At 39.9% G+C, this 13659-nt stretch overlaps 1 protein-coding gene across 1 annotated transcript in view; it reads left to right on the top strand.

The window, feature by feature from the left end:
• EDNRA (endothelin receptor type A) overlaps positions 1-13659 on the top strand; it is a 51817-nt gene that overhangs the window by 29447 nt on the left and 8711 nt on the right. The window contains exons 4-5 of the mRNA XM_059697896.1: positions 9579-9777; positions 13221-13373. Of these exons, the coding sequence (XP_059553879.1) occupies positions 9579-9777; positions 13221-13373 (352 nt within the window). The remainder of the gene's footprint in view (positions 1-9578; positions 9778-13220; positions 13374-13659) is intronic.

The following is a 13659-nucleotide window of genomic DNA, read 5'->3' as shown; positions in this document are numbered from 1 at the left end:
ATTGACTCTAAGCTTGGGGACCTGCATGTAGGGAATCTATTTCGACATTTCTGTTTCAAAATGTTTCACACGAGAATGAATCATTCACAGTTAGTTCCTGAAGATAAGGTACCTTTGCTTTGAGTCTTGATTTGGTGGCATTGTATTCTACTAAAAATATGAAAATCTTTCTTTTTATTTCTTTTACTAAACTAAGGAGGAAAAAAAGGAAATTGAAACCTTTTACAAAACAATTTGAAACTTGGGAATCCATGCTATTAGTGTATGAGCTGAGTCAATTATGGCTCTGAAAACCTTTTCATGATTTTTTTACATATATTTTTAAAATATCAGTTAGCTCTCATTTCAGGGTTGTTTTGGGGGGGATAATGAGAGTAACTGCACATCCAAGTTCTATACAGTTTCTTTATTATTTCATTGATTGCTCAATTAATACAGGATGCTGTGGGATCAAAGAAAAGTTCTGTTAGCTTTTAATCTGAATAAGGTAAACAAGAGATGTAACCTTTTCACTAATTCCTCCTCAAATATAACTCTTATTTATTTGTATTTTACATCCATAGTCACTTAAGAAAAAGATAAAGTGGGAATTTCAGAAAAAGAATGAGGAAATTTAGAAACCTATTTTGATCCCTAATTCAGCTTTATCAGTGAAATAATTTTTTAAATGCTAAGGTAGTATACTTCTAAAAGTATACTCCTATAAGTATATTTCTAAAATGAATAAATTTTTCCCAGCAAAATATGAATAATCAACCATTACCAATAATTAAAATAGATATTCTTACATGCCATAAGTGATGGATTTTTTTATACCTACTTTAAGAAAAATTTATTGATTTTGAGAGAGAGAGAGAGAGACCTCAATTGGTTATTCCACTTATTTATGTATTCATTGGCTGATTCTGACAGAGTATTCAACTCTAAACCTTCCTTCCTGTATTGGGACAAATCTCTAACCAACTGAGTTACCCGCCCAAGGCAGGTGGCAACTTTGAGTTTGGGGAGGAGAATTCAGTGCTGTTCTTTGTAGTTAGCAGTCGTATTTAAAGTGGAAGATGATGGAGGTTAGATCAGTAATAGGGTTTGGGTACAGATTCAACTTCTAGTTAAAAGTTGCCTGGAGAAGGAGGCTGTAAAAAGATAAAACTCCTTTAACAACTACTCCAGAATGATGTACAATTAGACACCTAGAAAAGTTGCAAAGATTGATTAATAAGGCAACTTTGATAGGTCTCAAACTCAAAAGTTGATGTCAGCTCTTCATCCCATGATTTCAAATAACTGCTCAGTGGGCTCTGTGATATTATCAAAGGTTCATCCTAATTTAAGAAGCATGAAGGGGATTTTCTGAAAACCTTCATTTGTATTTAGACATGAACTTAGTTTCTCCTTACTCTGCTGGTGCTATGGTTTTCCTTTGCTGGATGACAATAGTGAAGACGTGGAAGAAATGGCTGAGCCAGAAGAGAGAACGTGGGGACTGAACAAAGTCCAACGCTGGCTGTAGGGCAACTTGGGATCTCATTTGGGGTTCTGTTCCCTATTTCACATAGTTATTCATTCTTTATCTTAATTCTAATGTCAAAACCAGGCAACTGGTTAATTTTGCTAGCTCATTTTTCTTTGATAACCAACTACCCCAAGACGGCGGTTTAAAAGATCTACCATTTTATTATTATCGTACCACAGACAAGTCTTCTGATCCTTGTTACTTTGACTGGGGTCTCTTGGTGGATTTCAGCTGGCAGCTGAGCATCTCCTTGGTGCAGGACTTACATGTCTGGCCTGTTGGCAAGAAAAGCTGGAAGTCTGAGCTCAGCGGAGCCCATCTCCCTCTCCATGTAGTCTAGGGCCCCTCAACACATTCTGCCCAGCAGGCTCAGGGCTCCAAGGGGAACCTGTTGCTCTGCTTAGAGACCAGACCTAAAAGTGGCAAAGCAACCTTTCAGCTGCATCCAAGTTGAAGGACTCAGTTGAAAAAGTGTCACCGTATTTGCTGCTATAATTTTGTTTTTATGTTTTCTAAAATCATTTTTTAGTTCATTTTACTGTTGATACTATGAGCGATGTCCCCATTTTCCTCCCCTTTGCCCACCTCCACCCAGCCCCCACCTGCCCCCTTCCCCTGGCCATCACCACGCTGCTGTCTGTGTCTGTGGGCAGCTATCTTTTAATCCACCACACTGTGTTTCTCTTTAAAATTCTCACACCTAGTATTTTGCCTCCAAACCTCTCTATGGCAATTGGGTTGTCTATCACATGAGACATAAATCATAAGCAAACATTAAAAATACAGTCAGGTATGCTGTTAATCAAAAATGTGCAGAGGTTAAGACAGAAGTGCCACTTTACCTCATGAAAGTGGGAAATTGAAAGAAAAATAATAAATTCTAATGTAGGCAAATTTTGATCGGCACTTGGTAGGAAGGTTTTTTAACATACTTCAATTACCTTTCTATTTCTTTAATTCAATAATCCTACCCACTCAAGATAATTAATCCTGGAAAATCATTCAAAAAGAGAAAAATATATTTGTAGGTGTGTTATTCACACCTTCAAAGGCTAGAAATATGAACATTAAAGAAAGGTTTAAGTAAACTGCATCAGTATCTTCTTATACAGGGTAACCGTTAAATTAATAAATGATATGCCTCTGTAGAAACATGAGAGTTTTTTATAATCTAACTAGGGGCCCGGTGCACGAAATTCGTGCACTGGGTGTGTGTGTGTGCCGGGGGGGAGTGTCCCTCAGCCCAGCCTGCCCCCTCTCACATACTGGGAGCCCTCAGGCGTTGACCCCCATCACCCTCCATTCGCAGGATCGGCCCCTTGCCCAGGCCTGACGCCTCTGCCAGAGGTGTCAGGCTTGGACAGGGGACCCCCATCTCCCCCTGATCACTGGCTCTGGCCCCCGCCCAGGCCTGAGGCCTCTGGCCCAGGAATCATGCCTGGGCAGGGGACCCCCATCTCCCTCTGATCGTTTGCTCCACCCCCCGCCCAAGCCTGACGCCTCTGACCCAGGCTTCAGGCCTGGGCAAGGGGACCATCATATCCCCCCAATCCCCGGCTCCGCCCCCCACCCAGGCCTGATGCCTCGGCCAGAGGAGTTGACCCTCATCACCCTCCGATCACCAATCACCGGATCGGCCCCTTGACCAGGCCTGAGGCCTCCGGCAGAGGTGTCAGGCCTGGGCAGGGGACCCCCAGCTCCCCGCTGTTGCAGGCTCCGCCCCTGCCCAGGCCTAACACCTCTGGCCTAGGCGTCCGGCCCAGGCAGCGGGGACCTGCAGCTGCAGCGGCCCTGTGATCGTGGGCTTTGCTTTAGGCCCAGGCAAGGGACCCCTAGCTCCCGGGACTGCCAGCTTCGACCGTGCCCAGCTCCCATCGCTGGCTGCACCCCTACTTCCTGCTATCACTGGCCAGGGCAGAAAAGGCACCTGATTCTCCGATCATGGCTGGGGGGCAGGGCAAAGGCGGCCCCAGGGCCGCCTTTGCTCTGCCCCCCAGCTCTTAGCTCCCCCCTGGGTTTCCGATCACTGTCAGTGGCAGGGGGCTTCTTCCTGCTTTCCCTTTCGCCTCCCTGCATTGTGCCTACATATGCAAATTAACCGCCATCTTGTTGGCAGTTAACTGCCAATCTTAGTTGGCAGTTAACTGCCAATCTTAGTTGGCAGTTAACTGCCAATCTTAGTTGGCAGTTAATTTACATATAGCCCTGATTAGCCAATGAAAAGGGTATCGTCGTACGCCAATTACCATTTTTCTCTTTTATTACATAGGATGTAAATTAAGCTAAAATAAAATTATAACTGATTTTTATATTCAAACTTATTAGAATAGAAATGGACAAATAAGAAGAAATAAAAGATTTTGTTGAAGTACTATCTTTTGAATTTGCTTTTTATACTGTTTAAAAGCACATTCAATAATAAACTTTTAAAAAATTAATGACCATACTAGACCATACTGTAAAGATTCAAAACATGCATTAAACATCTCTGGCCTTGATAAAAATCTATTTTAAAAAATACAGGGTGGGCCCTAACCAGTTTGGCTCAGTGGATAAGGCGTCGGCCTGTGGACTGAAGGGTCTCAGATTCGATTCCAGTCAAGGGCATGTGCCTTGGTTGCAGACACATCCCCAGTTGGAGGTGTGCAGGAAGCAGCTGATCGATGTTTCTCTCCCATTGATGTTTCTAACTCTCTGTCCCTCTCTATAAAAAAATCAATAAAATATATTTTTTTTAAAAATACAGGGTGGGGCAAAAGTATAAGTGTATAGTTGTAAGAACTGTGAAACACAGTATATTCTTGTATCATTATTTATTAATGATTTTATTATTTTCTGCACTAACAACTGTACACCTACTTTTGCCCCACCCTGTATATAGTAACCAACAACTTTACATAAAGAAAACATGTAACTTATACTTTTATTTTGGCATATCACATGACAGGGTACAAAATTCACTGGAAACCAGGCAGAGGACATGGTAACACACCAGTCTTCAGGCTCCTAACTGGAACATAAAGGGGAGGAAGATCAGCCCAAAGGTCCCTCCTGGCTTTTTAATTATTTGATTCTAAAATTCTAAACGTATTAGCTCTTTATCTGTTGTTTTATTCAGGGCTGGCTTGAAAAATAAGAAAGTGTTCACAGTATAGTGTTCTATCGACTTTAGCCAATAAAGACAAATGCATGGTAAGGAAACAAAGACACTTAATTTAATAAATATTTATTCAGCATCTATTGTTCTAAGTATTGTGACCAACACACAAAATGTCTACCCTATGGAGTTTCTATTCTAAAGAGAAGGGTGGGCACAGACAATAAAAACAATAGATAAGTAAAATATTTGACTGGTCTCATGGTAGTAAGTGTTATGGTGAAAATATATTAGGGTTAGCAGGACAGGTAAGTTTGAGGGGATGCTGGCAATTTTAATAGGATGTTTGGGGAAGGCCTCTGTAAAAAGGCACAATTGAATAAAGACCTAAGGGAAGTTAAAAAGCAGCTCTGAGGTTACTGGGAGGTATTCCCATTGGGGTGGGAAACCATTGGGGTTTGAGAACAGAGTGACACGATTGGCTGATGTTTTAACCTGGTTTCTGTGTTCAGGCTAGATTGCAGTAGGGCGAAGTGGATGCAGGGAAACCAGTTGGGAAGCTATTGCTATAATCCAGGCAAGATGGTAACAGGAGAGGTGGTGAAAAGTGATTGCATTGGAAATATTGTGAAGGAAGAGTTTGCAAGGTTGGCTAAATACTTGGCTGTTTGGTGGAAGAGAAAAAGAGGAGTGAAGGCTGACTTCAGAGTTTTGGCCTGAGATGGTAAAGACTGAAAAGAAGGCAGGCTTGAGGACAAGGAAGAAGACTGGAATTAGGTTTAGTATTTGCCTACTAAATACCTGAGTAGATATCTCAAGTCTAGAGTTAGAGATGAGGTTCTAGGCTGGAATTATAAATTTGAGAATTATTTACCGGCATATAAAAAGTTTAAATGATATCAAAGCCATGAGACTGGAGGGATCACTGAGAGGAATATGCAGGATCCAGCTAAGGAAGTAAGGAGTAGCCTGTGAAGCAGGAGAAAAACCAGGAGACTGTGGGAGAAGCCAAGAATAGAAAGCATTTCAAAGAGGAGGGATTTTTTTTTCAAATATCAGTTATTAGAGATAGGATCTACACTTGCAGATTTTCTATGATGACTAGATTGAAGGCTATTTATAATCACTCATAGTAAGAAGAACTTATTTGAGTAGATATGTGCTGTGTTATTATATTCCAAAAGAAATCACTTTGGGAACATTCAGTTTTTTAAATTTTATTTATTTTTATTGAATTTATTGGGGTGGCCTAAAATTATATAGGTTTCAGATATACAATTCTATAATACATCAACTATATATTGTATTGTGGGACCCATTGGCACAGTCTCCTTGCTCACCTAAACTGGGTGCTCCAGGAATGACCCTTGTGTGAGTTATGTGGGCCCTCCTGTTGTAATTGAGTCTTGATTGCTATTGACCCCATTCACGCGTGGGGTGGACCCTCGGGCTGGCTGAATGGGAGGGTTGATCCCTACAATGATGTACAAGCTGCTCTGCAGATACTGACCACAAAAAAGCAGAATTCACCTCAGCAGGGTCTGGTACCTGCTAAGATCTCCCTTTGGACATGCTGCTTGTGAAACTACCTGGATCCTGCTCTGGTGTTCTCTGAAGCTGGCCACTGGGTGTGTGGGGGGCCTTCAAGAGTCAAGAAGATGGGGCTAGTGCAGGGGTGGGCAAACTTTTTGACTCGAGGGCCACAATGGGTTCTTAAACTGGACCGGAGGGCCGGAACAAAAGCATGGATGGAGTGTTTGTGTGAACTAATATAAATTCAAAGTAAACATCATTACATAAAAGGGTACGGTCTTTTTTTTTTTTTAGTTTTTTTAGTTTTTTTTTTAGTTTGCCCACGACTGGGCTAGTGGATCTCCCATGGAAGAGAAGTGCAGGTCAGGCTTGAGGGAAGGTGGGGGAGTAGCCCCCACCCCAGAGCCACTCAACTCAGTTACTGAGATCCCTTCGTCTGCCCAGATCTCTACAACCCAGCCCAGGCAGCTGACTCCTCAGGGCACGAGCTCCCAGGATGGTGCAACAGAGAGTCCAGAGTGTGAGGCAATTGCATTCCCCCAGGCTAACGTATATGGAGGGGAGTGCTCCACCCAAGTAGGAAGGCATCTCGGGTGTGGGAGAGGGACTCAGCACAGAGATCCTGGCAGTTGTCCCTTCAGCTCTCTCACAGAGCCATAAAGCCCAGTCTCTTTTCACGTGATTCTAGTCCAATCTGCCCTCCCTCTGCTGGAGCCCAAGATGAGTGGCTGTAGGGTGCCTGTGTCTAGCAGACTCTCCTGGCCCCCTGACAAATAGAATCCCCACTGATTTTCACAGCCATGTCTTCCTAGCTCTGATGCTCTGGTCTGGGAAGCCTGGCTTGGGGTTGAGACCGCACCCTTCTCAGGAGGAACCTTTTCAGCTGAGATATCCCTCCAAAATCTTAGCTGCCATGTGGTGGAGTGGGGCTAGCCCTTTCCCCAGTTCCACCCTTCTTCTGTAAATCCTTGGTTATAAGACGTCTCTTAAGCTAGCCTTCAATTGGTTATTCAGGTTGATTGCTCTACATTTTAGTTGTAATTCCAGTCTCGTCCTGGGAGGGGGTAAGTGTAACATCCACCTACCCTGCTGCTATCTTGGATCCAAGCATTTCTTATTTTCCACAACTTTCCCCACCTCCATCATCACAATTGTTTCTAATTGCTCTTATGGTTGTTTTCTCATTTCATAGAGATTTTATCAAGACAACTACGATGACAAATGGAAAATATTCTAGTTCTCAGTCATGTGTGTTAATGAAGGAGCAGACTGATTATAAATAATTTACTAAGCTAGACACTAAAAATTACTTCTATTTGTTTTTAAATATTTAATTTACATTGGATTATAGACATGTCATATTCTGGTAACTCATGTCACATTATAAAATGAAGCTGGTCTTTGAATATATTCATTATAAATACATGTTGACTACATTTAAACCACTTTCTATCTTCAATCCTGCCTAAGACATCTGGTTTTCTTACTCCCTTAAGAGAGTATTTTAAAGTATTTTATTTAAGTCACCTTTCCTGAAAACTGATCTGAGAGGAGGAGAGAAGAAATAGATACTAGTATAACTCATTGAGAGCCTCGGGATATAGACATTCAGTCTCCATTCCTTTTTTACTGAACTTCAGGCTACCAGTCTAATAAGGCAACAAAGAAAAGTAAACAGAAATGAGTAACAAAATAAATAGCAATCTTTATCCTACTGAAAATAACCATAAATTTAAAATTGCAATCTTGGCCATATCGTAAAAGGATTTTCTTGGTCTCTTTGCATAGCTGTATTTTATTCCATTCTGAACTCATCTGGACTTTTTTAGAGATTGTACTGCACCCTAAACTTATTTACCCTAAAAATCTTTTGCAAAACATTTCTCCAGAAAATTGTGCTGTATATATCCCATGTGGCATCATTGTGCATACCAAAACTATAGACTCTAATCTACAGTGAAGAACAAGATAGCATAATTCCAAGAAGCTGTGTTTTCACAGATGTATCTTAAAGATATACTGAGATAGAACACTGATATATAAGTGATGGGACTCATCTTGGTAGATATGGGTAGCTTGTAAGTTGCCTGGCTTTCCTGACTAATCTTCCACATTAAGTTGCATATCCTGCGAACCCATGTGTACCTGTCTCCAATGCCTTGATCTGTTTTATAGCCTTCTGGCTCTATCTCATGAAGCTATAAAAAGGAGAGTGTTTCCTTTCCATTACAACAGCAACAAAAATTTCAAGAATGAAGCCACAAAAATACCATACTACATCACAGGTCATTTCTTAGTACTAAGTCTGAAAGTAGTTAGCATCAGACCATCACATCAGATCAAAGACCATAAACCAATCTTTCTTTAAACTTAACATTTAAATGTGATTATTATCACAAAAATATTAAAGTAAAAGGTAAACACAATTTATTAATGCCAATTTGTTTTTTAATTGACATAATTGTTCAGTTACATTTATATTTATGCTTCTATAAAAACTGTTCTTTCTATTAGACTATAAATACTAAAGATTAGAAATCAGTGTATTTTTAAGTCATTTTTATATATTCTAGCTCAGGACCATAATGAAAGTGATATAGTCATTCTTTGACATTTACCAGAAATACTCTCTATTTACTAAAACTGCCACCCAGTAGAGGTCCACTGTAATCATATTTTGAGGGTAGAAGAAAAGAGAAAATGATGGACTATCTATGGTCACTATTCACTTAAGGATATCTAGCTCCACTTCATAGATAAGATTTCAAATGTTGTTATTTTTGTAATATATAAAGAGAAGTAAGATATTACCATTACAAGTACCAGCAGCTTTCACTACTTCTTCTATCATCCAATTTCCCCCCTCTACCCCTCCCCACTTAAGAAACATAAACACACTGCCCTGGCTGGTTGGCTCAATTGGTTGAAGTGTTGTCCCATGCACTGAAAGGTTGAGGGTTGGATTTCCAGTAAAGGCACATATCCAAGTTGCGGGTTTGATCCCTGGTCAGGTGGTGCAAATGCGAAGTAACCGATGTTTCCCTTGCACATTGTTTCCCTCTCTCTCCCTCTCCCTCTCCCTTCCTCTCTCTCTCAAATCAATAAAAACATATCCTTGGATGAGGAATTTTAAAAAACAACCACAGACCTAGACACTCCTATCTGATGCTGCCACATTCTATATTCTCACAAGGTTATGCTAGATGACAAATGAAGAGCTCAGACTTAGACCTGCCAGGCAATTGATTTCCAAATGGGTAGAACTTTTAATGGCCCCACTTGTTTTTCACACAAGAATGCCAAAAAAAAGTTCCTAAAAAGCCAATGGTTGGTCACTGGCCAAGCGAGGGAACCTGCCAGCATTTATAATTTTTTAATTGAAATAATTCAAAATTTCCTAACACCTTGGTTCCATCACCCCATTTTTATTTTCAGGTACAGAGCTGTTGCTTCCTGGAGTCGTGTTCAGGGAATTGGGATTCCCTTGGTCACTGCCATTGAGATTGTCTCCATCTGGATCCTTTCTTTTATCCTGGCCATCCCTGAAGCAATTGGCTTCGTCATGGTGCCCTTTGAATACAAGGGTGAACAGCATAATACCTGTATGCTCAATGCCACATCAGCGTTCATGAAGGTACAAATAGCTTAAAGGGAATTAACTGGGGAGAGGAGGAGGTCTTCACCACAACTTGTTGATACCTCTGCAGTGCCCAGTGTGGTTTACTCTATTAGTTCAGTCAAATATTCTACAGTTGCATAAAAAGTAGATGTTAAACTAGGGCTTAGTTTCTTGAATAGAACAATTATTTTGTTTTTACTTTTATAGCACAACTGTAGATACAACTTTCGTTCTGTACCAAAAAACCCAGAATTCTGAAGTGCATTTATTAGGAAAGAGAGATTATATGTATAAAGTGCTACTTCCTATATAAAGAAAGCCTAATATGTAAATTGACCAAACTGTGGAATGACTGGTCACTATGACGCACACTAACCACCAAGGGGCAGACACTCAATGCAGGCTCTGCCCCCAGCCCGAAGGCCCCAGGACAGCCAAGGAGGATGTGAGCTGGCCCCCCACTTCCCACCCCCAACCCCGATCGCCCTGCCAGTTGCCCTGCAGAGAGAGGCGACTGGTGGCAGCAGGGGGCGGAGCTGGGGAGTGGGCAGCACCAGGCCGGCCAAGGTGGGTGCCAGCGGGGGCCCCCCAATTGCCCCACAGATTGGCCTTAATTGCTGGCCAGGTTTAGGGACCCTATCTGTGCACGAATATCGTGCATTGGGCCTCTAGTGTTTTATAATAAGGAATACAGCACAACTTCCATCTGACAGACATGCTGATACTTATTTTTGGTTATTCAGGGAAATATATGTTGCTCACACATTTTTTAAAGATAGAATTAACTCAAAGTAGGAAGAAAGTTATATTTGCATGTACAAATAATATAAATTTGCAGAACTTTTTAAAAAGTGTTCCGTTTAACAAATTCAGTTGTCGTTTAGTACATCTGGTCACATTAATGTTTCTCTGAAAAGCTTAATCACATGAGTGTATCAGGAAACATACTTACAATGCATATTACCTTTGCAAAACTAGTCAAAGGTGGACTGAGGAGGAAAACCAAAAGGATAACTATTTCACTTAAATCAGCATAATTTAGTGCTTTGATGTAAATTTCATGCAGCTCAGATTCCACATTTAATCACGTTCAGACATCTGAAGGTATGTTTTCCTAACTTGGAAAATTCACAAAATTAGTGGTTTTACAGTTGACCAGTTATCCTGCTTGGACATTCTTGTTTTAAAATTAAAACTATTCATGAAAGCTGCCAAACTGGCAACCTTAAAATTAAGGTCTGTTTATCTACTGAATTTTTTATTACGTCAAATCTCCATAGTGGAAAACAAAGTAGTCAGTAGGAGGTTATCAGAATTTGGGCAGTGTAAATAGGCAATCTAAATATTTCTGAATAAAATGTTCAGGAGAAGAGGCTCAACATAGGAACTTACTAATCACTAGAACTTGACAAAAAGAAAAGGGATACTTTGTAATGACTGAGTCTCCTTTATAAAATGGTCAAGCAATGTTTTTCCTTCAGGCAGGAAAAACCTAGAGGGTTCTAGTAAAGGGTATGAGTATGAACTGATAATTTTTTTAAATTTGAGAGTCTCTTTCTCCTCCTGTTTTTTGTTTGTTTTTTTCTCTCAAATTTTATTCTTATTCTTTGTTTCACACTTTCCTCCTACACTTTGGTGTAACAGACTGGAGAGAGGTCCCTCCACGCCCTTGCTGATGACATCAGTTCAGAAGGAATTTGTGACCCCTTTGTCTATAGGCCTCTGCCATGGAGGGGGCAAGGGGACTCCATCCAGGCCCCTCAGGGGGTCATCTTTCAGGCCCTCTGTAACTGCATTTGGGCATTCACACCAGCCAGCAATGCACCTGGAAGAAGGGGATACAAATTGAAGAGGGTACTTAAAAGAGTGTTTGTATTGTACTCAAAGGAAACAAGAGTCCTGATTTTTTCTGTTTGTTTTTTAAGCTCACTACAGAAATCTTTCTACAGTGTGATGTGGATAGGGAAAGATCTGCATCAAATGGGAGTTTGACTTAACCTGAAGTTAAAATCCAGAGGTCTGTTCACTTGAATGAGAAAGAAATTACACGTTTATTTTCACTAACTAATAACTAAAATTTATCACTTCTTTCAATTATGAATATAGGCAACAAACTACAATAGTATTTAACAGTACCACATTTTTGTCACTAATAGAAATAATACATTTTCATACCATATAACATTTGTATAATCTTGCAATATCATTTACAGTCATCATTGCTTCAACATTCTGATAGTTATTAGAACCACCATTGGATATGTCATTTAATTTGTTAATAACCACCTATATTACTATATCAAAATTTTATTTTTAATGTTTTGATACTGTTTCTGTGTAACTAGTTTCCATTATAATCGTACATATTTTATTTTATGCATGTAAATATATTATTCCCAGAAAGGATTACAGTCTTCCCCAGATTTCCAAAAAGGTCTATGGCATAAAAATAGTTAGGAACCTCTGCCCAGAACTTTTTTTCCTCAGGAACCATTTATAGATTATCTTAATAAACATGCTATAAATGTATCCCACTGTGCCTCTTCTATATTCAGAAACTGTCTAGTTTTTCACAGAGCAACATGATTAGTTTTTACTGTGGGAACTGAGATATTATAACTGCATTATCCATAGTAAATAAACAATCTGAGGAAACAGAATAAGGAAAAGAAAAGCATTTCTTCCCAAGTTGATAATTAGTTTAGTGGGAAGAAGAATGTAGATATAATTTTCCAATTTCCATTTTTATAGGGTATTAAATTTTCTTCTTTAAAAAGACATAAAAGTGAATAATCCTAGTATTTACAACTCCTGCCCATAGGGAGATCATGCTAAATATGCCTTCAGATAAGGTACTCTGTCTTGATAGTTTCCAGGTGGTAAGTATTAAAAAGAGTGAGAAGGGGCGTGATTATTTATGGCTCAAATTGGCTAACTAAAAGGTCACATAGCAGGCATACCAGGCAAAGGGTTAACTCCTGGTAACCAAAGCTACACAGATAAGCCATTCATAACCTTCCCTGTTTCCAAACAAGATATTCACATTAAGTACACTTTGACCGTAATAGCCAAAAGTAAACCAGACATTAGCAAAATTTTGAGGCTCACTAATGAAGATAAATATATATTCTGTATGTCTCAGCATCGTTTTGTGAGCTTTGGAAGGGAATTCTTTTTATTGATTAGGGCTCTTCCATTGTACAATTAAGGTGTCTTATAAAATATATCTTTTTTTTTAATGCAGTTTATTCATGTGCTATTTTATAAAGCCAGGATAATTTCTAGACTTGCCAATTTAATTGGGTTTTGAGCACCACCCCAAGCTCATTGCCACAACCAGAGAGCATGAATACACAAATGTATCTGCAAACATGACGATTTTTAAGGACCCAGAGGCACTACACAGTTGATTTACCTTATAAAGCCCCGCCCTCTCTCTCCCTTTTCTTCATTTACAGTTCTACCAAGATGTGAAGGACTGGTGGCTGTTCGGCTTCTACTTCTGCATGCCCTTGGTGTGCACCGCAATTTTCTACACCCTCATGACTTGTGAGATGTTAAACAGAAGGAATGGAAGTTTGAGAATTGCCCTCAGTGAACATCTTAAACAGGTAAATGTAATAAGATTATGAAAATCTGGCCAAGACTATTTTGTCCTTGACAACAAAAGGCTTACAAATACTGTATTTCAAGATTTAGCCTGCTTTCGTGAAAATAAAAATACTGTCTTGTTTTCTTGTATGTCTTATTTTCTTTATAGTTATAATATTAGGTATTTCTTTTGTGAAATAGGGAGCCTAACTGGATCCTAGGCCCAAATGGAGGAACTGTTTACTGGTTTTGCCAAGAGTATATTGACCATGTGTGTTTGTGTGTGTATCCATTGAATTTGGCTTG

This window comes from Myotis daubentonii, chromosome 5 (assembly GCF_963259705.1).
Source record: "Myotis daubentonii chromosome 5, mMyoDau2.1, whole genome shotgun sequence".
Classification (NCBI taxonomy): domain Eukaryota; kingdom Metazoa; phylum Chordata; class Mammalia; order Chiroptera; family Vespertilionidae; genus Myotis; species Myotis daubentonii.
Note: the sequence above shows the minus strand (reverse complement) of the source record. Positions and strands in the feature narration are given on the sequence as shown.